Here is a 23401-nt window from a genome sequence, read left to right on the forward strand (position 1 = left end):
GAATCCAGTTTAAAAGCTATCTGAATTTGGGCTGGGGTTGTAGCTCAGTGGTGAAGTGCTTGCTTTGCATGTGTAAAGCACTGGGCTCCATCCTCAGCACCACATAAAAATTCAAAAAATAAATAAATAAATAAAATAAAGGTACATTGACTACTAAAATAGGTTTTAAAAAAGTTACTTGAATTCTTTTCTAAGGTCAATCACTTAGCTCTCTGCCAGAAGTTAGTTCCATGAAGGTGACTCTTGCCCCGGAAGTTCCTAAAATAAGTTCTTATTTGCAGGCAAATGGATGAAATTGGAGAATATCATGCTAAGTGAGATAAGCCAATCTCAAAAAACTAAAGGACAAATGATCTCGCTGAAAAGCGGATGAGGACATATAATGGGGGGTAGGAGGGGTTAGCGTTAGGTTTAGGGTTAGGGATAAGGAGGGTGGTAAGAATGGAGGAAGGAAGGACTGTATAGAGGGAAAACAGGGGTGGGAGGGGTGGGGGAAGGGAAAAAAATAACAATGAATCAAACAACATTGCCCTATGTAAATTTATGATTACACTAATGGTATGCCTTGACTCCATGTACAAATAGAGAAACAACATGTATCCCATTTGTTTAAATAATAAAAAAAAATTTTTTTAAATAAGCTCTTATACATAAATAATTATAAGTGAATAAATGTTGTTACTAAAGGCAATTGATCAAATAAATGATATCTAAATGACATAATAGCCCGTAATTTGGATTTTTAATCCAAAAATATGCAAATTTCCACCAATGACTAAAATAATTTTGAGGATTATGTAGCATTTCCATATATACTTACTATCTATGCTAATAGCAACCCTGTTATACACTGAAATACATGAAGAAATTAACACTTAGAAACTATTTGTTATGTGTCTACCCACAAACAAGGGAAGGAGTTGGAATGAAAACTCAAACATGCAGATTTCTAAATCCAATACTCTCCCATATCATATTCTCTATTATAGCCCAATGAATGTGTATATGCACATGTACAGACATATAAAAACCTAAACACTGTTTCTTTAGATTGAACTGAGTTCTCTCCTTCAATAAATAATTTAAGGAGTTAAACAACTTTAGGGAAGACGTAAAGAATAAAAATACAGGGACTGGAGATGTAGCTCAGTTAGTAGAGTGCTTGCCTCGCATGCACAAGGCCCTGGGTTCAATCCCCAGCACCACACAAAAAAAAAATAATAATAATAATAATAATAATAATAAAATTCCTGGTCATTTCCACTTCTGTACAAGATAAAATAGCAGGAACCAGTTTTATCCTATCATGTGAAATAACCAAAAAAAAAACAGACAAAATTTATAAATACTTGTTTAAAACATTAAACAACAGACAACAAACAGTGATGCTAGAAAAAAGACTACAACTAGATGAGTTCTATAACTGAGGTGCAGAGAAGAGTTAAGGCAAAGTTGAAAATCAAGAAAGATAAGAAAAGCTAGAGTATCAGCACAAATAACTAGAAAAAAGATCTGAAGAGAAATTTACAATCTGCAGAAAGCTGCTCTCCAGTATTCAGCTAAGTATTAATCATAGCAGGTGCATGAGAAACTACTCAATAAAGGTCACTGTGCCTAGCACTCACAGAATTCTGAACCATTCCCATCAGACAGAAGGGAAGACCTCATGCTTCACAGTTCATCAGTGCAAGTACACAGAAGAGTCCTGACTCAGCAGTGAGAAATAACTAGCCCTACACTGAGCAATGTTCCTGTTTCATCTGACAGGTCTTAAAAGCAAGACCTGAAAGAACCAAACTGTTTCCAAGTGACTTAACTGCATCCCAGAACAAAAACCAAGAATATTTATCAGAATACAAAAATATTCAGCACTCAGCACGTTAAAATTCCACATAATTATTAGAAAATGCTTTTGCCAGAATCATTTTTGAGTACTTTGCATTCTTCAGCCATAGTGTGAACCAACAATCTACTGAGATGGTTATGTGTCAAGCCATGAGATGACCTCAGTACAGTTAGGGAGAGAGAATGTGATGGATGCAGTCATACAGGTCTAGCTACAAGGGATGGAGCTATGGAAGCTAACATGGATGCACAAAGGTGGGTGGAACACAGGAAAATTAGGCAACTTCAAAGAAAATAAGCTATCAAAAACTATTTAAACTTCTATTAATAAATATAAGTTCAGTCCAATTTCCCTTTGGGATAACTTAGAAAGCAATGGAATGATCAAGAGAATAATAAGTCCAGCAAAGCACAGGATAGGGAGTTGAAAAAAAATAAAAGTATCATTCTTTCATTTATCAATTCATTCAACTTTTATGGAACACCTACCACATGGCCAGGTGCTGTTTTAGGTGTTAGAGATATAGAATGGAATAACAAAGGGTCTCTACTCAAACAGAACTTACTTTCCTATTAGGGAGACACAAACAACAACAAAGTATCAGGTACTTAATAAAGTCAACTCATAAAACAGTGGCGCTGAGGTCAACCCTAGGAAAACAAAGCTCTCAGAGGAAATGACATTTGAAGTTGAGATCTAGAAGGTTCTAGTCCTGTTAAGATTTGGGAGAAGTATGTGAGGCAGAGTAAGTATCTAATGCAGATAATATGATAAGGAAGTTTGGTACCAAGGGAACTAAGCAGTAGGCAGCATACAAGGGGGGGGGGGGCAGAGATAAGAGAGGATTCAGGTGACAAGTCTGTAAATATACACTGATCAGGAAAATGTGAACACATTTAAATGTTTTATAAAGATTGTTCTATTCCTTAGGTATAATGGTTATTATAAATTATTTAAAAGTCCCTATTCTTAAAACATACTACACTGAAAAAAATGTTAATGAAATTAAATGTCTAGATTTATTTGAAAAAAATCTAAGGAAGGAATGAAGAGAGTGAAGGCAAAGTGAGGGGAGCAGTATAGTAGATGAAATGAAACTGGCCTTGACCATTGCTGAAGCTGAATGATGAACCCTACAGATTCATTATACTATTCCACTTTTGAAATGTTTGAAATTTTCCTTAATAAATACATCTTAAAAGCACACTTGATTAAAATATAAAGGGGTATTTATAAATACAGGATTTTTTAGGGAGTTAAACCACTCTATACGGTAACTCGGTGGATAAAAAACATCAAAACCCATATAACATTACAATAGAGTGAATCTTAATGGACTCAAGTTTCTAAAAATTCATGTAGGAAGTCAGAAAATGTGACGGATCCCAGATTTTGTGGGTCTCTCCTACAAGGACCCAAGAGTCTAAGAAGTCCTGGCCCAGTGTGCATAACTTAGCACATGTGGCTATCCATGCCTCTATGAGAAAGGGCCCAAGGCTTTCACAAAAAAGGGTGTTAAAATAATGATACTACCCCATCCAGCAAATGACATCCCTGCAAGAACATTACTACACAGTCATTTACCATTAACAAATGATAAATACCTCCAGTGAATTTTACAACTGAAAGTAAGTTGTGACAGGCATATATAAACACACATAAAAAGTGTCAAATTGTGTCTAAGTTCCTGATACAATATTATCTTTGTTAATACCATATATTTCATTTATTCTAAAGTATATCATTTTTATGCCACTTAAAGAAAAAAAGCTGACAACTGATGATTCATTGATTATAAGACAATTCCAATTTCAGAGATGTTCAAATTTATAAAACCTGTACATCTTATAATAAATTAAGAATGGCATTCAAAAGGTTAATTTAATTAAGTTCCACCTCAGATCAACTATACAAATTGCTCAAGATACGTCTCTCAATTTGCATCTTGTTTAAACTCCTCATGAATTTGGTTTGATAAAGGCTAATATTAATCTTCAAAGGCAGCACGAGAAGAAAGCAAACACTCTGGAGTCACATAACCCCATGCATCTCAAACCTCCAGCATTTGCTCTAACTTCCCAGAGCTTCAGTTTTATCAGCAAAACAAACAATCTACTTCCCACAGCTGATAAAAAAGAGCACATGAGAAGTACCTGGCACACAGCAAGATGTGGTCACTCCTATCTAAATTAGAGATAATTACTAAGTAGAGGTCTGTGTGTGAGTTTTTGTTTTGCTGTTGTTCTTTGGTTGTTTTTGTTTTTGTTTGGTACTGGGTATTGAACCTGGGGTGTTTTACCACTGAACTACATCCCCAGCCCTTTTTATTTTATATTTTGAGACAGAGTCTCTCTAAACTGCCCAAGTTGGCCTTGAACTTGTGATCCTCTTACCTCAGGCTCCTGAGTCTGGTATACAGGCTTGTGCTACCACACCAGGTGAGACCTGTGTGCTTTCCATTACTGCATAGATTTATATAAGAATGAGAATGGTACCTATGAATTCACTCAGCAAGGTCATTGGAGGGAACAGCAAATTAACAATTCAGTAAGCATTTATTATGTAATTCAGCAATACACACACATTTGTTTTGGAACATAACATTTTAGTGATCCCACACAGTTTAGTAACATTTTGATTTGAAAACATTACACTTGACTTACATTAACATGAATGACACAAAAAAGTATATTTTCAATATAACTTCAGAGTAACTACTTCTGTTTAAAGTACAACTTTTTTAAATTTTGTACTTTTTATTTTGTTTTAGGATATACCTTTGGAAACATTTTTCAGAACACTGGCATAACTACATCAAACCCCTAAAACTAATGCCATGAAACATCTCAATTTGGAGTGCCTGAAAAAATACACACATTTCATTTGTTCCAACAGTGATCCTTAAAACCCAGACAGCATTTTAGGCAGCACCTTCAGAACTGACTCATTTGTCAACTCAGGATGTGACTCACCAAGGACAGGTTTAGCCATAACTCATAACTGGATAGAATTCTCCCCCACATGTGTAGCCAAAAAAAAAAAAAAAAAAATCAAAAACCTCAAACCCACAATTGCACAACGTCTCAGCCCTGCTCTCCCAATGAAGAACACATGGACTCAAATTAATGCTGTGACAATACCACCAGTCCTACCCAAAACTCCCAGGGTTAAGGGTTTGCTATTGGGTGTTAATCCGCTTCCACCAACATGCCCCCACCTTATCCCAGAATCTGGCCTCTGTGGCAGGTTATACCAGTCCACCAGCAGAGAGGACACCCTCCTCACTCACCCCCATCAAATGCTCAGCCAATATCTGAGGAAACAGAGGTGCTAGGAGGAGGAGAACAAACGGCTCACTTATTTTTCTTTCTTTAAGCCACTTCTCCCAAAAGGAAAGGTACTCTGGCTCAGATGCCCAAATCTGAAACCTAGATTCCTCTGTGACTCTTCCCTTGTCCCTAGCCCTGTCTTTGGCTTCCACTGCCCCAATTGAACCCACTTACAATCTCAAGGCTGACTATTCCATTTCCCCATTTAGCTTTTCAGTCTCCAAGTCACCTTCTCACTTGGACCAAAGTTATCTTTTCTATAACTCAATACTACCAATGCACTCTCGTTTTCTAAATTCAACAGCTTCTCATTCCCAATAAGATAAAGTTCAAATTCCTAATTCAACCTCAACCTACCTTTAGGTTTTATATGTGGCTTTATATTCTGCCACTCCCTGGCTTTACAAACTTCTTTATCTCAGTCACATAAGCGTTTCCACTCCTTGATTTCACAAGTCTGATTCCCTACTTCTTTGTCCTTGTTCATACCATTTTTTCTGCCTGGCATGAAGCACTCCCTGCTTCTGCCTTTCCATCTTCTTCAAGATGAGAATCAATGTTTCCTTTTCTGCAACACCTTCCCTAAACTCACGAAACCTCTCACCTCTCAAAAGTTATCACTCCTACAAAATACTTATAATTTCTGTCAATCAGCAATTCTTAACTCAGTATAAAGCTTAGATATACATCCCCTACAAAATTCTCAGAAAAGAAACTAATAACTTTTATTACAATTTTCTACCACAAAATGATACCTGGTTTGGTTTTAAATATTTTTTCTGTACTGTTCCAGGGAACAATGATCTATGAACTGATTTTAAATAAGAGGTGAACAAACTTCACTCTTCTAGAAGGTACTTACTTTTAAAAGAAGATGCAAGTCACTCAAGTGAATTTCTAACTGGTGAGGAGTCTATTCTCAGAAGTCTCCCTGACCCCTATCAACCACAAATCCCCTATAACCACCACCACTGTTGCCATGACCAATTTAGGCCACACCTTCTACCCATCAGCATTTTATTCCCAAACCTCTGGCATTGCCCCAGCCAGGATGGAGCTGGGGATCAAAATTGTCAATTAGCTAGAGAACATGGGAGGACACAGATAATCATCAAGACCACAAACAAACACATGTGGCAGCTTTCAGATCTGACTCCTTGAGTATTAGGTTAACTGCAGTTCCTACAGAGCTGACAAGGAGGCAGTATAGATTTCAGTCTCAGAAAAGACTGAATCAAAGTCTGGATCTCTACCAACTGCCCAAAGATCCCTAAAGCAAAGTCCTCATCATCAAATGGGGAAGTGGAAGCCTACTTTGCAGTCCCTTAAGAACAGTAAATAACAGCAATGAAGCAGGGCCTGGGGACACAGGAAAACCATTGAGAGATTAAAAGTTCCTGAAGTTCTGGAAGTCTTCAGAACAGGTGAAATTTCATCAGGACTGCATAGCCTACTACCAAAGAACTGAACTGAACTAGCTACAGACTCATTCCAAGTCTGTTTCCTCATTGTTATGATCTGAATCTTTGTATGTCCCCAAAATTCATATGTTGAAATCCTACCCCCAAAGTGAGAGTATGAGCAGGTGATTAGGTCCAAAGGACAGAATTCTCATGAATGGGATTAGTGCCCTTATAAAAAGGCCCCATGGGGCTCATTTGACCCTTTCTCTCTGTTGGGAACACAGCAAAAGGTCTGTCTATGAACCAGAAGACAGGCCCTCAAAAGAAAGGAAATCCACCAGGGCTTTGATCTTGGACTTCCCAGTCTCCAACACTATGAGGGAAAAAAAATTCTATTATTTAAATGCCTCTTAATCTATGATATTTTGTTACAATAATCCAAAAAAATAAGACACTCATCTAGAAAATGGAAATAATAGTACATACCTAACACAAGGATTAGTTTAATGCCTGACATAGGCAAAACATTACCGCATATCAACGGCACTGTCAACTACTACTGCAAACACCACGTTACTTTTTGGGGGGTACTGGAGATTGACTGCAATCCTCCTGCCTGAGTCTCATGCCTCAGCCTCCCAAATTGCTCGGATTACAGCCATGCGCCACCCTGCCCAGCCATTACTGTTACTTTTAATACTGTGCTTACAAAAAAACTGCTGCACATTCTCTTCAATAAAGTCCAAGCTTAACTGCCATTTTACACACTGCAGAATTACCACAGACTTTATCCCTGTTTCCTTCCAAAACTCCTCTAAAATGATGGTAAAGTGTGGGGGTCCTCTCTGCCATGACCTGCGTGGAGGAGAAAAGGGTTAACTGCCGGAGGAGGATGTTGGCAGTTTTTCTGTTACCCAAAAAACTTATCTACTCAATAAACACACAAGGGTCAATACTCTTTTCATATGAGAGGGGGCGTGACATGTCTGGCCATACCAACTCTGGCCTCTTACAACAACATGGAGTTGCCCAACTCTCCTTCATTTATAACAAACAGATAAAGGGGGCAAGGACCAGGAGGAGCTTCTTCTGTGATGGACAGGATAGGGTGGAGTTAGGGAAGCCATTCTCTTAGGGGGAAAATTCCAGAAGGAGACAGGGAACCACTCCCTCACAGCACCACATACTTCCTGGCAGTTCCTAGAAGACCGGCCTCTGTGTCCCAGGGCTCAACCTAGTCTGATTCTGCTAAATAAGGACGACTTCCCACAGTAAAGGAATCACAAAGACATCAAACCACAAGGATAAATAGAAGAGAAAGACTTGAGCACACATTTCAACAAACACTGCAAGATGGGAAGTAGTTTGAGAGAGGAGTGGTCACTGCTCCTGGCCCTGAGAGGCTTAGCCCTGGAGACACCAAGGGAGTAAGTACCAAAAATTGACCTGAAGCTCAGGTCTGACAAGAAAGGAGCCACCAGCAAGGACTCAAAAACAGTTGGATGCCCAGGTTCAGCAGGACACCTGGAGTGTTTTCTGAGAAAGCTAAATCACAGAGACAGGAAAACTACAACCAGAAGTCAAAGTCTACAGTCTGAAGGGTGACATCTAACAGAGTAACTCTAACCCTGGCAGGCAGTGTATCACCAAGCACAGCAGATACAGGACTGGTGGTTTCTTCTCTGCAGAAATTGACCAGTGCCAAAGAAAACTAAGGATACTGACACAGAGGCAGACTCCCAATGAAAAGTCTATCTACCTTCCGAAGGAAGCCCACCAACACAGGTGTGCTCTCTTCCCCAATCAACTTCTCAACGTCTTATTCTTAATTACACACAGTCAAGGATAACCAGATATTTGAGATCTATACAAATAAAAAAAAAAATGCCCTGAAATGATCAGGCACTGTGGAGTAAGCAAAGAAATGCTAAAAGTATATTAAACATAAAGACATAAAAGGAAAAACAATATACACACACACCTCAGAGATAAAGATGATACATTCATAAAAATAAGATGCAACAAAATGAAATGAAGAACAAAGAGCCTAAAACTTGAAAATATGATCATTAACATTTTAAAAAATGAAAACTTTGAAGTTAAAATTGAGAAAATCTCCCCTGTTCACTCCTTTCATTACAAAGAAATAAATAATAGGCAAAAATGAAGCTTGATTTTAGGGAATTCAATAACCAAACTAAGAGAAGTCTCAGAGAAAAACAGATAAAGGGTAGAATATTATAAAAGAAAGAACAGGTATTTCTGAAAACTGAAGCATATGACTCTAGACATGCAAACCACAACACACAAACTTTAAAACTTTACAATACCAGAGGCAAAGACCATAAGCTTCAAAAAAACAACTGGGGGGAGGGGGGGAGACAGGCTTTGGACTTTTAATCTGAAACACTTAAAACAGAAAACAGTATGAAAATGTCAATAAAACTGGAAGAAAATTTATTTTCAATCTAATATTTAAAATTCAGTCAAACCATTTACAAAGTGTGAGGATAAAATGAACACTTCAGATATTCAAGGTCTCAAATAATTTATCTACCTTGCACCCGTTCTTAGGACGTTACCAAGAATACATATTAGCAAAAAGAAGCAAACCAAGAAAAAGGAATACAGGAGATTCAAACAGAAGTTCTCTGTCCAGACTGAGGTAAGAAGATGGAAGGCTCCAGACCAAGAAAAGAGGAAACCTAGTGGAACTAACAGATGGCTAGATGTGCTATCCTCCCTAGCGGGAGGGCAGAGTGAGATCAAAAGGCATTTAGCATATTTCTTCGAGTACCTAAGGGAATACATGCATAGAAACACAACAATAGCCAGAAAGTGTAAAACACAACTTGCTCCTGGTAAAACATGTTTAAAAAAAAAAAAAAAAAAAAAAAAACTGAATGATAAGTCCCTATTTAACTCAGAAGTAAGCAGCATATATGTATACAATCATATATATTAGCAGCTAGTTTTACAAAAAATTACACAGGAGAGTTTAGGGGTAAAAAGGGTATAAGAGTTCAGTTAAGATACTAGGAAGTCAAATACTTATTCTACATTGATTTAGGAATATGAAAGTAAAAAGCAAAGGAAAAATAAACAGAAGAACTAGCTGTGATGGCAGCAACCACTGGAAAGTAGGGCCTGGAGGAAAAAAAGGCAAAGGCAGGAAATTATTATTTTTTGTTTTAAGCCCTTAGTGCTATTCAATTTTTAAAAAATCTTTGTATATGTACTAATTGGATTAAAACAACTTATTCGCATACCAAGCACAATTAGTTCAATTACAAATTGATAGCTGTCACTATCAACTTGATTTGTTAGTTTCTTATTTGGAATTCTAAACTCACTGCCTTAGAAATACTATAAAAATTATGGGTAATTTGCATACCAGCATTCAGAAGACATTTAACCCATAATAATTCAAAAATATGGCACTAAAGTACTATTTCAAGTAGTCTTAAGAACCATAACAGCTTCCATGGAAAAATGCATTCTGAGAACTCACAAGACCAGATATACATCTCATCATTTGCTCTTCCCATCCAGGAGCCAAGAAATTCTTTAAAGGGAGACCCTATGAGGGACATGGGGACAGAAAGAAAAGACCTGGATCTGACAAGATGAAGAGTCTAGAAACACTGGAACAGATCAACTCAATTTGCATTAGAGAAAAATATTGCTACTGGATATTCATCGGTCAGGAGCTTCCTCTGCTACAAATACAAAATTAGTTTCTTGTTTACAAATACATTTCAAGTACTAATGAGCAATGATTTATTTTCCACCATTCCACAAACTTCTATATATGTATATCTTCACTTTGTTCAATAAAACTTGGTCTGCATCTAAGTCAAGTTTTTCACCAAAAAAATAAACTATGTGACCTTGAACAAGCTACTTAAATTTCTATCTCAAAAATGGGAAGGACACCTACCTCACTGAGTCACAAGATTACAATAAAATGAAGTATGTAGGGGCAGATATATACAAGCACTCAATCAATGTCAGCCTCTAGTTGTCTTCTGTCCCTTGGGTTGGGAAGGAAAATGAAACCCATGTAAAGAAAGCCACAAATTACGTATGTTATTTTTTTAAAAAAACCTTTATGAGAGCATGCATAACATTAATATTTTTAATTAATATGTTATGAGTTGACTTTCGAGCATTCATTATTTTTCTTCCGCCTTAGTCTCATGTTCCAGGACCAAGCCAATTTGCAGTTTTTAGTTCAGCTAGACTAAACTCAGCTAGATCAGCTGGACTAAAATGAGGATTAAGAACAGCACATTAGGGCTGGGGCCTATTGTGCTCAGTGGCAGAACTGCTAGCCTAGCATGTGTGAGGCAGTGGGTTCAACCCTTAGCACCACATAAAAATAAAAACAAAATAGAGGTATTCTGTCCATATACAAATACAAAAAGAAATTAAAAAAAAAAAAAAAAAGAAGGGTACATTACAAAACCAAATTTATTCTTTGGTTAAAGACTACAAATGCATACATATAACAATGTCTAAATGTCTGCTAAATGCAACTTCATTTCAACACTGAGTTGTTCTCAATAGACTTCAAGAAAGTACTCTAACCTTAAAAAAAAAAAAAAAAAAAAAAACTAGCTGGGGCTGTAGCTCAGTGGTAAAGCGCTTGCCTTGCACGTGTGAGGTACTGGGTTCGATCGTCAGCGCCACATTAAAATAAATAAAGACATTGGTGTCTAACTAAAAAAAAAAAAAAAAAAAACTGATGAATAATGGGTACTTAAAACTTTCCCCTCAAACACTCAGAAGCACCACACCCAGAGACGAAATGAAGGGATTGCCACAACACACAAAAGGAAGCTAATGTCTAGGTATCTGCAACTATCAGACTCCCCTTTGGGAGCCAAACCGTCCTCCAAGGGGTATTTCCAGAAAATCCACAAAGTCCCAATTGGAGAATAGCACCATTTTTCCCCCCAAAGCAATTCCCCAAACAACAAACCTAAGTAGGTAAATAACACCACCAATCTACCCAAAGTCAAGTTCTCCTTTCCCTTCAAGGTACTCAAAGCAGGCCGGTGGCCTGGAAATGCAGATCAGTTCAAACTCTGATGAACCCAACACCAAAAGAGTACTGCAGAAGCTAAAAGATCTGCGCCCTGGCGATTCATCTACCATTTAAAAATATTCTGGGGTCTAAAATATTTTGTGCCACCTTCCCCTCCCTTTCTTTCTTTCTTTCTTTTTTTTTTTTTTTTAAGTATGTTAGCAGAAAGTATGAGTACACAGCGTGGCCTACTGGGGTATCAAAACCAGAGCCAATGGCTTGCCAGTTTAGTATGAAAAGTGAACTTGGAAGTATCCAAACTCCAGGGCCCTCAAAATGACACACAACTTCCTGCGGCCGGGAATAAAAGATGTTCCGACCCGGGACTCCTGAGAGCAGGGGTGATGAAGGGCTGCAGGAGGATGGAACGGGCTGGATCCGGGTCGTCTGCCGCAGCCGAGGGGTCCCCAGGGTGGCCGAGCAGCAAGGGCGAAGCGGGGAGGCCCGGAGGGACCACACCTCCCGGTCAGCACCTCAGGCCGCGACCCGGACCCCGAGGCGACCCCGGCCCTGCTAGGGGCTGGCCAGAGCTGCGCGGGGAGGGGACCGGAAGCCGCGCGGCCGGCCCGACGTGCCCACCCCGGCCCGGGCGGCCCCACTCACCAATCAGCCGGCGCACCTCATCCTCGCTCAGGTACAGGCTCACGCTGGGCCCCGCGGCCGCGGACGCCAGTGCTGGGGGCCGCGGGGCCGGGGCGGCGGCGGCGGCGTCGGGCGCGGGCAGCAGCGGCAGCAGCGCGAGCAGGAGCAGCGGCGGCGGCGGGGCCCTCAGGCCGCGGGCCCCCGGGAGGCGGCCCCGGCCCAGCCGCCCCGGCCGCGCCGCCCCGCGCATGGCCGCCGCCGCCGCCGAGAAAAAGCCTCGGCCGCCCGCCGCGCCGCCGCCCACCCCCGGCTCCGAGCCCCTCACAGCCCCGAGCCGGGGGCGGCCGCCCAGCTCATCGCGCCTCCGGCCCGTGGCAGCCAGCCACCGCTTCAGACTGCCGGAGCGCGCCGCCGCGCGGCATCGTCCACTGCGGGGGGCTACCCGCGGAGGCGCGTCCGTGCGCGCCGCCGCCGCCCCGGGAGCGCGTACGCACGCGCGGCCCGCTCAATGCGGGACGCGGCCGGGCGGTGGGCGTAGAGGTTTAAAGTGCCCCGGGTGAGCGAAGGGCTCTCTGGACGAGCTGCCTCGAAGAGGCGGTTCCTGCCCTACGTTGCCACCTCTTCTGGCTTGCTGGTCTACTGCCCGAAAGCCTCCTTCCTCGTCGAGAGTGCGGCAGACAGACCACGCCTGCGGTCGAGGGGCGCCCCGGGACCACAGAAATGCCTGCGTGCGCTGCTCTGGTTGCGAAAGAGAAACATGCGTTTCTGTTTAGTGAGAAATGGAAATAAATAGAAATAACCCTTTATCCCACCGTCGGAGGTCAACCTCGACATTCCGTGTCTGTTGTCATGGATTTATACTATATACCCCTTTTTACTTTCCAAAAAACCTTAGCAAACTTTATTTTTAGGGGGTTACAAATTTTCTTATACTTGTTCTACGTTACTGTAATCAACCTTCACCTGGAGTTAACCTGTAGTGCATGCTGGGCTTCTACAACCCCCCAATAATATTAAATACTGTGCAAAAGTGTGTGTGTGTGTGTCTTGGTTGAGCAACAGAGAAGTGGTATGTGCATTTCATTATTTGTTCTAGGGAATTTCCCCACACACACCTCAACAAAGGTTAAGAATCACGAATATGCCCGCCTGTAATCCCATCTATTCAAATAGGCAGGAGGATTTCAAGTCCCAAGCCTGTCTGGGCAATTTAGCGAGACCTAGCCTTTTCAAAAGAAAATGAAAGGGTCTGGGGGTGTGGCTCAGTAGTAGACTGTGGGCCCTGGGTTCAGTCCCCAGTACCGGGGATGGGAGTGGGGACACCGCGGATACACCTCTGAGCGCCCAGGGAGACATTTTTGTGAGTGGCCCACTGGGACAGTTAAACTCGCTTCAGGAGCCCTTGCTCAGAGAGTCTCCCAAGTGTCCCTGCTCTGCCCTGCACAAGGTCACCTCGTCCCTGACGTCCCTGATGGCAGGTCAGCGCGCGCTGACCCCAAGCCTTTCCTTGGTGTAGCAGCTGCTCTTTCGCGGGGCTCAGTTTCAGTGCGCAGTTGCTCCATCACAATGAGGCCTTCCAAGATAGTTATTTTTATCCTCTGGGAAGTGCAGGGGAAAGGAGGATGTTGAAAAGGGAAGTCCTGAAATTTTACTTTCCCCAATTCCAGTGAGAGGAGTGGATTCCATTTAGAGACAAACTTGTCTCGATTTGTGAAACTTCAGCTCCCCAAAACAGACTACAATGCCCATTTTCCTACAGAAGGTTAGGAAGAGGGCAAGGACTCTAGAGGCTAAAGTAGGAGGATTTGAACTTCAAGGCCAGCTCCAGCAACTTCCAGGGACCCTATCTCAATAAGGGCTGTGGGTGTAGTTCCCTGTGGTAAAACACCTCTGGGTTCAATAGGAAGGAAGAAAAGAAGGAACAAAGGAGAGAGAGAAAAGTAACTGAGAATGATTTAAAAAAAAAAAAAAAAAAGTCACAAAACACAGCACGAACACTGCTGTTGGGCTGAACACTGTTATCTATTAGGGGCTCTGCCAGGAAGGACTTGAGAGTGGGCATATGTGTGAACAGGGCTTTCCAATCAGTCGGGAGGCATTTTTCAAAAGGATAGCATGTTTTCTGCATCTTGAAAAAGGCTAACAGCTCCCAGGTAAGGAAGCTTCTTTCTTCTAGAAGTTCTTTGATACTTCTAGATTTCTTTTGGCCAGTGACTTCTTGATGCAGTTTGTGATATTAATAGTACAGAACTGTCAGGTCTGACTAGCTTCTCGTACTTATTAATCATGTGTTCTTGAGAAATTAGTCTCCAAGCCTTGTTTTTCTTATTCATAAAACACGGGTGCTAATGCCTGACTTGCAGGGCTTTTACAGGATCTACTTGGAGAAGCTATAAATAAAACACCTGGGCAGACACTGGGTGGCTGTCACACCTGTTATTATTGTAATGAATCCCTTCCCTCTAATGACCACTTCCTGTGAAAGTTTCATCACCAATTACCTCCAAAGACATCAAACCAGGGATCCTCAAGAACTTCATTCACTAACAACCAAGCCTGGTGAGTCTGAGCTCAAAATATATTTATGCCCAGCATCATGCTAGCCCTGGGGACACAGGAGTGAGCAAGGAGCTTCCTTGAGGACATATGGTAACTTACTGGATCGGTTCTTCGAAGGAAAAGTTAATGGGTCTTGTTTTGTTTTGTTTTGTTTTGTTTTAGGTACTGGGGATTGAACCCAGGGGCACTGCACCACTAAGCTACATCCCTAGTCCCTTTTTATGTTTTAGTTTGAGACAGGGTCTTCTTAGTTGTTCAAGCTAGCCCTGAACTTCTCTCCTTCTGCCTCAGCCTCCCGCTTCCTAGCTTACCCCAGTAGCTGAAATTACAGGCCTGTGCTACCTTGCCTGGTTCTGAAAGTGTGGTTCCCAGACCAGCAGTATCAACATCACCCACAAACTTTAGAAATTCAAATGTCTGGACCCCACCCCAGATTAACAGAGGTAGCAACAGTGGGTAAGGAGGACAACAATCTGTGCTTTAACAAGACTTTCAGATGATTCTAATGCAGGCCACTCAGGAAAAGCTCAGCCCTGATCTCTCCTTCGGTCAGTTGCAGGTGACTGGTCCCTGTCCTGCCTGCTTTCTCTCTAATCCTCAGTCTGTCTCCTCCACAGCATCTTGTTAAACATCAGCACGATCATGTCACTTGCCAGTTTTCAGACTGCCAGTGGTTCCCCAATTTATCTAGAACAGAAGGCAAAATTCTTACAGTGTCAAGTCAATTGCCACCTTCCTCCTTCCTCCCTTCCAGCTTATCTCTTGCTCTCTCCTCACTTAGCTGCAGCCACAGTGGCTTCCTGGCTGTTCTTTCAACATGCCAGACACAGTCATAACTCAGGGTTTGTGCACTGCTATTCCTTGTGCCTGGAATGTTCTTCCCTCTAATGTCCACATGGCTTCATCTCTCACCTTCTTCACATCTACAATCAAACGTTAACTTCTGAATAAGATTAGAATTGTTACTGCGCACGGTGATGCATGCCTGTAATCCTAGTTCCTCTGGAGGCTAAGGCAGGAGGATCACAAGTTCCAGGCCAGCCTCCAGCCTCAGCAATTTAGAGAGATCCTGTCTCAAAATTAAAAAAAAAAGCGTTGGGGATGTAGCTCAGTGGTAGTGTCCCTGAATTCAATCCCCAGTGTAGAAAAAGAAAGAAGGAAAGGAAGGAAAGGGGAGGGAATTGCAAACTTCCCAAGATGAGATGGAACCCACATGCCCAGTCTCTCTCTCCTGCTTCTGCAGGTTACCCAATCTCATACAAAGGCCTTCAGACCACCACTAATCCATCCCTGAGGAGGAAAGGAAATCTCTCCCTCCTGCCAAGGTGTGGGAGGCAACTTTTGACATTTTCCAATAAGCCTTAGTGTGAAAATGCTGGGAAGACCTGACCTCAGCCTTCTGATGGTTCTTTGCCAGGGGGAAATGAAGGCCACAGTCATGACCACACTTCACAAGCTGCCCCCGCTCTTGGTTTTGCTTGTCACAGTGGTTGACCTTATTCTTCTCCAGAAAGTGCCATCATCGGAACATTTTACTTCACTATTCCTAAGATAAGGCCACCATGGCCTTGAGATGCCACTAGGCAGGAGGGAGCACTGTGCAGCCTGGTCAGGGGCAGCATAGGGGCAAGGTCATCCCAACAATGGAAATGACAGGTGTTGCATGCATGCACTTTGGTGCAAGCTTATGTATCCTTGGTACCCACAAGGATAGACAACCAGCCTGCCCAGAGCTCACAGAACTGGGGACAATTCCCCAGTTCAGAATGGACTGCACCCATTCAGAAGGGAGAGAATAGGGAAGGGGTGGCTGTAAGTTCTGAAAACAGTCCCTTCCTCTTGCAAAGAACATTGGGAATGCTGCTATCTCTGTAAGCCTTCTCTTTCCACAGGTAATATATTAACCCATTTGCACTGTAAAAAAAATTCAAGCAGCAAGGAAATACAGGGAGTAAAATAGAACATTACCCTCTGCACACACGCCCTTTCCAAACCCAGGTTGGCGTAAATTCTTATAAGCATTCTTAAAGCAGTTGCTTACATAATACATATTTACACACATACCTCTGTGTATGGTTTATTCAGTTTTAAGAAATGAAATCATACAAAAAATCATGGTGTACACAATTTGCTTTTTGGACTGATGGAAATAAGTCGAGCTCTTGAGAATTCTCATATAACAGAGCATCCAAAGGCAGCTCCATGGCACTTTTTTAGTTGGAATGGACACTTCAAAAAAGATTGTACTCACACTAGTGAGGCATAGTGTAGTCCCAGACACTCTGGAAGGTAAGGCAGGAGGATCACAAGTTCAAGGCCAGCCTGGGCAACTCAATGAGATCTTGTCTCAAAATGAAAAATAAAAAGGTCTGGGGATGTAGCTCAGTGATAGCTAAAGTACCCTAGTTCAATCTCCAGTACCACCAAAAGAAGAGAGAGAGAGAGAGATTTTACTAGTTTTGGTAATCCTTGCACATACATCTTTGTGACATAGGTAGCTATTTCATTTAGGAGAGATTCTATGAAATGAGTCAAAGGGAGTTGTTCTAATTTTCATAGAGTCTGCTGAATTTATTCTCCATTGCCCTCATTACCAGTGAACATAAGCTTCTTGTACATTTATTGTCATTCAGTTTACGTTTTGAAGTATCTGCCCACATCTTTTGCCTGTTTTTTGATTGGGTGGTTTGTATTCTTATTGATTTGTAGATAGTTTCTTTTACTGCGTCCCTTCTCATTTAACTTTGCTTATTATTTTGCTTAATTTAAATTTTGGATTTCTACTTTCGATAACTCACACCATCCATTCCTTTATGGGTTCTAGCTTGTGTCTCACTTAGAAAGATCTCATAATTAATAAATTTTGCCTTTTTTCTAATGCAGTCATACCTTTCCCTTTAAAAAAAAAAACTAATTCTTCAATTCATCTGGAATTTATGTTTATGTATAGTACATGACACCATTTTATTTTTTCCTCCTGGGGAGCCATTTATCCAAAGCACTGCTTATTGTATTTGTTGAATATTCCACTCTCAGTAGCTGTATTGAACTTTAAGCAAAATGTAACCCTCTGCCTGCTTGCATTTCCATGCTCCCTTACACGCCTCCCATGCGGAGATCATCTAGATTCCAGTTGGCCAGTACAGCAGATGCAGGACACATGCAGCTATCAAGGACTCAAATATGGCTAGCAGGAACTGACGTATGCTGTCACTGTAAAACAGACACAGGATCGTGAGGAATGTAAAGTATCTCATTAATATTTTTATATTGATTACATGTCAAGTAAAAATATTTTAGATATTTTGTGTTAAAATATATTATTAAAATGTATTTCACTTTTTTCTTTTTCACTCTTTTCTGACTAAGCTACAAGGAAGTTCTATATATGGCTTGATTATAGTTCTACTGGGCAGTTCAGACGCTTCGCGACTCTTATACTGCCCTTCCTGTGCAAAATTATGTCTTTCTACTTGTAGAAAACCATAAACTATTTCTATTTCATATGTGTTTTATTTTAAAAGTTAGTTTTTATTTTTACCAAAAGTATACACAAATATAGTTGAGAGAGTCAAATAGTTCACAAGCCTTATTTTAAAACAAAACAAAACAAAACGAAGTGAACAAACAAAAAAACAAGCTGGGCATGATGGCATATGCCTGGTATCCCAGTGATTTAGGAGGCTGAGGCAAGAGGATTGCAAGTTTGAAGTCAGCCTTGGCAATAGCAAACCCTGTATCAAAATTTAAAAAATGAAAAGGGCTAGGGATATAGCTCAGTGGTAAGTGCCACTGGGTTCAATTCCCAGTACCAAACAAAACACAAAACAAAACAAAACACACTTTTATGAACACTTCATTCATAACACTGACTAGGTATAAAATTTTGTGTTAGAAATTATATTCCCTTGATCTCAAAGGTACTGCTCCACTGTCTTCTAAATTTTAGTGTAACTTCTGAGAAGTCACATATCATTGATTCTTGACCCTTTAGTGTATATCCTTCTCTTTCTCTCTTCCTTCCCACTTTCCTGGAAACTTTTGGGATTTTTTTTTTATTTTCATTCCTGATATTCTAAAAGTTTGAGGTTTTTGTTTTTGGTACCAGGGATTGAACCCAGGGGCACTTTACCACTGAGCTACATCCCCAGATATTTTTAATTTTTGTTTTTTGGAAACAGGATCTTAGTAAGTTGCTTAGGGCCTCATTAAATTGCTGAAGCAGATCCCAAATTTGTGATCCTCCTGCCTCAGCCTCTCAAGTTGTTGGAATTACAGGTGTGCACCACCATTCCCAGCTTAAAAGTTTTTAATGTGCATCTTGGTTTGTGTCTATTTTCATCAGCTGCACAGAGCACTCTGTGGTCCTTTCAATCTGGAAACAAAATGTTCAGTACTGGGAAATTTTCTTGAGTTATATCTTGACAATTTCCTCCCTCTGTTTTATATCTTCCTAAAATTCCTATATTCTAGCTATTGGATTATCTATCTGCTAATTTTTCTAGGTAATTTCTTTATTTTATAATGCTTTAATTGTTTTTTTTTCCTTCTCATATTTTTAATTTCCAAGAACTGTTTTATTCTCTGAAATGTTCTTTTTAATGGTATCGGGTTCTTGTTTCATAGATTATTATCTTCTCTTACCTCTGTGAAAGTTTAAAAACTTTCTCATAGGCATAGGGACATTTTCATACATTTCTGGCTTCTTGAGTTGAAACAGAAAGAAATTGAATAGATAGAGATATTTTTATTGAGATATAATTTGCACACCACACAATTTACCTAATTAAAGTGGACAATTCAGTGGGCTTTAGTATGTTCATAGAGTTGTACAATTATTGTCACAGTCAATTTTAGAACAGGTAAGTATACTTTTCTAGGAATTCTTTAGCTGAAATGACTTAACCAACAACAGCTCTGAGACATGGCAGTTCTTCTGTCTCTAGGTCAAATTCTAGAAGTTCTACAGATATTTGCTCTGAAGCAGATATCAAACTTTAGAAATCTGTTGAAGTTAATTAACTAGCTCGTGATCCAAGTCTCATACAGACTTCATGTGAAAAGAATATGTGTTCTACAAAAACTGAGGGGCAATGACCAGGAGCAGGGATTACACCTGTTACCCCAGCAGCTAGGGAAGCTGAGCCAGGTGTATCGAGAGCTCAAAGCCAGCCTCAGCAATGGTGAGGCACTAAGCAATAAATAAAATACAAAACAGGACTAGGGATGTGGCTCAGTGGTTGAGTGCCCCTGAGTTCAATCCCTGGTACCCATCCCCCCAAAAATAATTGAGAGCAATGTTCTATGTCATGTGCATTATTACATCAACACATCAATCTTCCTATTGTGCTGATCAAATGTTCTTTTTGTCAATGTGTTCTTACTGGATCTGTTGCCAAGAACTACATTCAAATTTCTCCCTGTGATAATGTATTTATGTTTCTGCTAATGAGGAGGGAATGATTGGCTCATGCACCCTGTAACTAACTGCCCCGTGGTTACTTGTATGATTCATTGTTGTTGTGAAGCAGTTTGTAACATCTTGATTCTTTTTTTTTTTTTTTTTAATATTTTTAGTTGTAGATGGACAGGATATCTTTATTTTTTTATGTGGTGCCGAGAATCAAACCCAGGGCCTCACACACGCTAGGCAAGCTCTGTACCACTGAGCCACAACCCCAGCCCTGGATGCTTTTACTCAGCTACACCACACTTCCCAGGCAGCTGAGCCACAGTGGCGATAAGGGCATCCTTCACACTCTGCTCAGAATCACTCCATGGTTTTCCCAGGCCTGAGTGCAAGGAGGCTCCTTGGGAACTAGGACTCCACTGAAGCAAATTTCCTTTTGCTGACTTCATTGTTGTACGGATTCAGCTTGATGTGACTGCTGCCATTTTAAGTAGTCACATATATGATTGCCCCCAGAGTCAGAGTCACCCTGTTCAATTTTTCCTGCAGAGTTTCCCAGTAAACTATAAATAGACAAAACCATTAGAGTGGTATGTGGAGCTTAACAGCCAGGCCCCGGCGCTAGGAATGTGCCTGACTTTTTGATGTTAGCTTAAGATAAACCAGGTCCACTCCAGCTTATATGAAGACATTTTGTCCTAACCAATACATACGCCTCTCCTTCTGACCCAAATGGTAAGGACATACTTGGTCTTACTGCTGCCCAAGACCAAGTTTCTGTCAGTAATTCCCTAATAAATTGTACACTGTACAATCCCGCCTCTGTCTGCCTCTCTTTGGTCTCATCACACCGTAAGGCTGGTTCTCACACTGGGGGACTGGGATGTTTCAGAACAACGATTTTACTAAAGTTGTGTCTAACTTTGTCCTCTCTTTTACTGCCAATGTAATCATAGCTAACATAGCAACCTCCCTTGTATATTTGTGATGTGATACATTTTTTTCAAAACATCTTTCTAAAGGTTAGGGGTGCCTACTTTGCATTCACCATCCAAAAAAGAAGAGGCATTTCTTGGACTCTTTCTATCCTTAAACACTTGTGGTCAACCTGGTTCTTCTGGATCCCAGGAGAGCATTTGTAAACCTTTCCTATCAGGACCTCAGGACGTTGGTTAGAGAAGCTAAATTGGATGAATTGAGAGAGGGAGTGAGGACCCAGTAAGACTTCCATGGAAGGAGGGGTTGAGCCAGTCACCAAGAAAATCTACCAACTTGAGAAAGAGAAGAGTCTAACTTGGCATGTTGATGCATGTCTCTAATTCCAGCAACTTGGGAGGCTGAGGCAGGAAAATTGCAAATTTGAGGCCAGCCTCAAGCAACTTAGCAAAACCCTGTCTCAAAATAAAATTTTAAAAATGGACTGGGAATATAGTGATTCATGTAGTGTTACAGAGCTGTGGCCTTCCAAGAAACTGAGGCAGCATGAAGACCCCCTCTTCAAACCCTGATTCCTATGACCAAGTCAGAAAGATTTCACACATGTCGCTCAGAATAACAGGAATGAGTTTATTGAAGGGAAAGGAAAAGGGAAAGGGGACACTCTCAAGGGAGAGACTGGGTCCTCTCAGAGAGGAGAGAGACAAAGTGCCTCTCCTGCACTCCAGTTTTATTGGGGATCCCAGAAAAGTTTCCCATAGAGTCCCACCCAGGTCCACCTCTTAATTTTTGACTGACATCAGACTTTCAAATCCCCACTGTCATGACCACTCTTGGCCCATGCTGACCAGTTCTAATTGGATTCTTAACCATACATTCTTACAAATTTTATGGTTAGGAGGAACTATCCTTATCTCCCAGAGTTTCAGGATCTGGTCACAAAAGTCTCCTCCAACAGGGTACTTGGGTTCCTCTTATCAACATTGTTTTGGGCCTGCATTTCTCCTGCAGTTAACAAGTGGTTTACAGAGGAATGTGACATATCCTGTCCACAGAGGCCAGGCAGGGCTGCAGGTAAATCACTTCTTGGAAATGAGAGCATGTGGGGGTCAGGACAGTGGGCCAGTTTATAGAATTATCCTCTTAACCTCATGTTCCCACCTTCCTCATCTGTCTGTTCCCTAACAGTAGTAACCCTGGGTTAAATCCCCAGTACCCCTGTCACACACACACACACACACACACACACACACACACACACACACAGAAGAGGAATATCTCAGATACAGTGAGGAGTCTGGAAGCCTGTGGACACTGAGCATGGGTCCTCGATGCCACAGGGACCCCTGTAGCTGAGCCCTGCCTGTGATGAGGCTCTGGGAGGGTCATTTCAGGGTCCTGTCTGGAGTGGCAGGGCTGGTCCACACTGGAACCCAAATCTGCACAGCAGCAATTACTCCTGGGGATCTACCAAGACCAGAGAATTATCTCCCCCAACTGTTCTGGACTAAACAAGCCTGGGATTCCAGTATGACTTGAGAGAAGGTGGAGAGGATCACAGAAAAGAGCTGCTGTAAGACCTCTTAATGACCACAGTGAGTGAACCTCAGATCTTGATTTTATTTGATGGAGAAAAAAATAAAGGTATATATCATCCTTGCACTTGGAGTATCCTCGCAGGTCCTTACTGCTATGCTGAATTAGATTCGGCCTTATTCTCAGACTCCTTCCATTAGATTCTTTTCTTTCCCCCAAAGCCTTTCCTGTGCAGTTACTTCCATTTCTCAGAATATTCCTTCTCCTCAGAATCTATCTCCATGCAACTCTTTTAGAAAATATGTGAGGACTGTAGGGATTCTTCATCCTTTCTGCAGAAAATATCTTTATGAGAGGTAAATTTGTATTCCTTAGAACCCCTGCTTAATGTTAGACCTGCATTTCCTCAAAGCAGGTGTTTTTTTTCAGAGTTCTCAAACTCCGAGGGCTGGGGATATAGTTCAGTTGGTAGAGTGCTTGCCTTGCAAGCACAAGGCCCTGGGTTCAATCCCCAACATTGCAAAGAAAGAAAGAAAGAAAAAGAAATCAAACTCTGATCCATGACCTACCAGCATTATGTAGAAGTTAATCATTGTTCCACCAAATGTGTTGTCCACTGAGTTTGGGAAACAGCATACCACTGCCTGCTTTTGGAGAATCAAATGCACATTAATAAAAAGAAGACTGTGCAAAGTTCTGCTAACCTGTTTC

The 23401-nt window shown here is 41.3% G+C and overlaps 1 protein-coding gene across 2 annotated transcripts in view; it reads right to left on the reverse strand.

The window, feature by feature from the left end:
* RYK (receptor like tyrosine kinase) overlaps positions 1–12989 on the reverse strand; it is a 92310-nt gene extending 79321 nt beyond the window's left edge. The window contains exon 1 of one of the 2 annotated variants that reach the window (XM_079100482.1): positions 12271–12989. In XM_079100482.1, the coding sequence (XP_078956608.1) occupies positions 12271–12499 (229 nt within the window). In that variant the 5' untranslated portion in view covers positions 12500–12989. The remainder of the gene's footprint in view (positions 1–12270) is intronic. The other variant, XM_079100483.1, reaches the window with a different exon arrangement.
* Between the last annotated feature and the right edge of the window lie 10412 nt (positions 12990–23401).

The sequence above is a fragment of the Sciurus vulgaris genome (genome assembly GCF_902686455.1).
Source record: "Sciurus vulgaris genome assembly, chromosome: 10".
Classification (NCBI taxonomy): domain Eukaryota; kingdom Metazoa; phylum Chordata; class Mammalia; order Rodentia; family Sciuridae; genus Sciurus; species Sciurus vulgaris.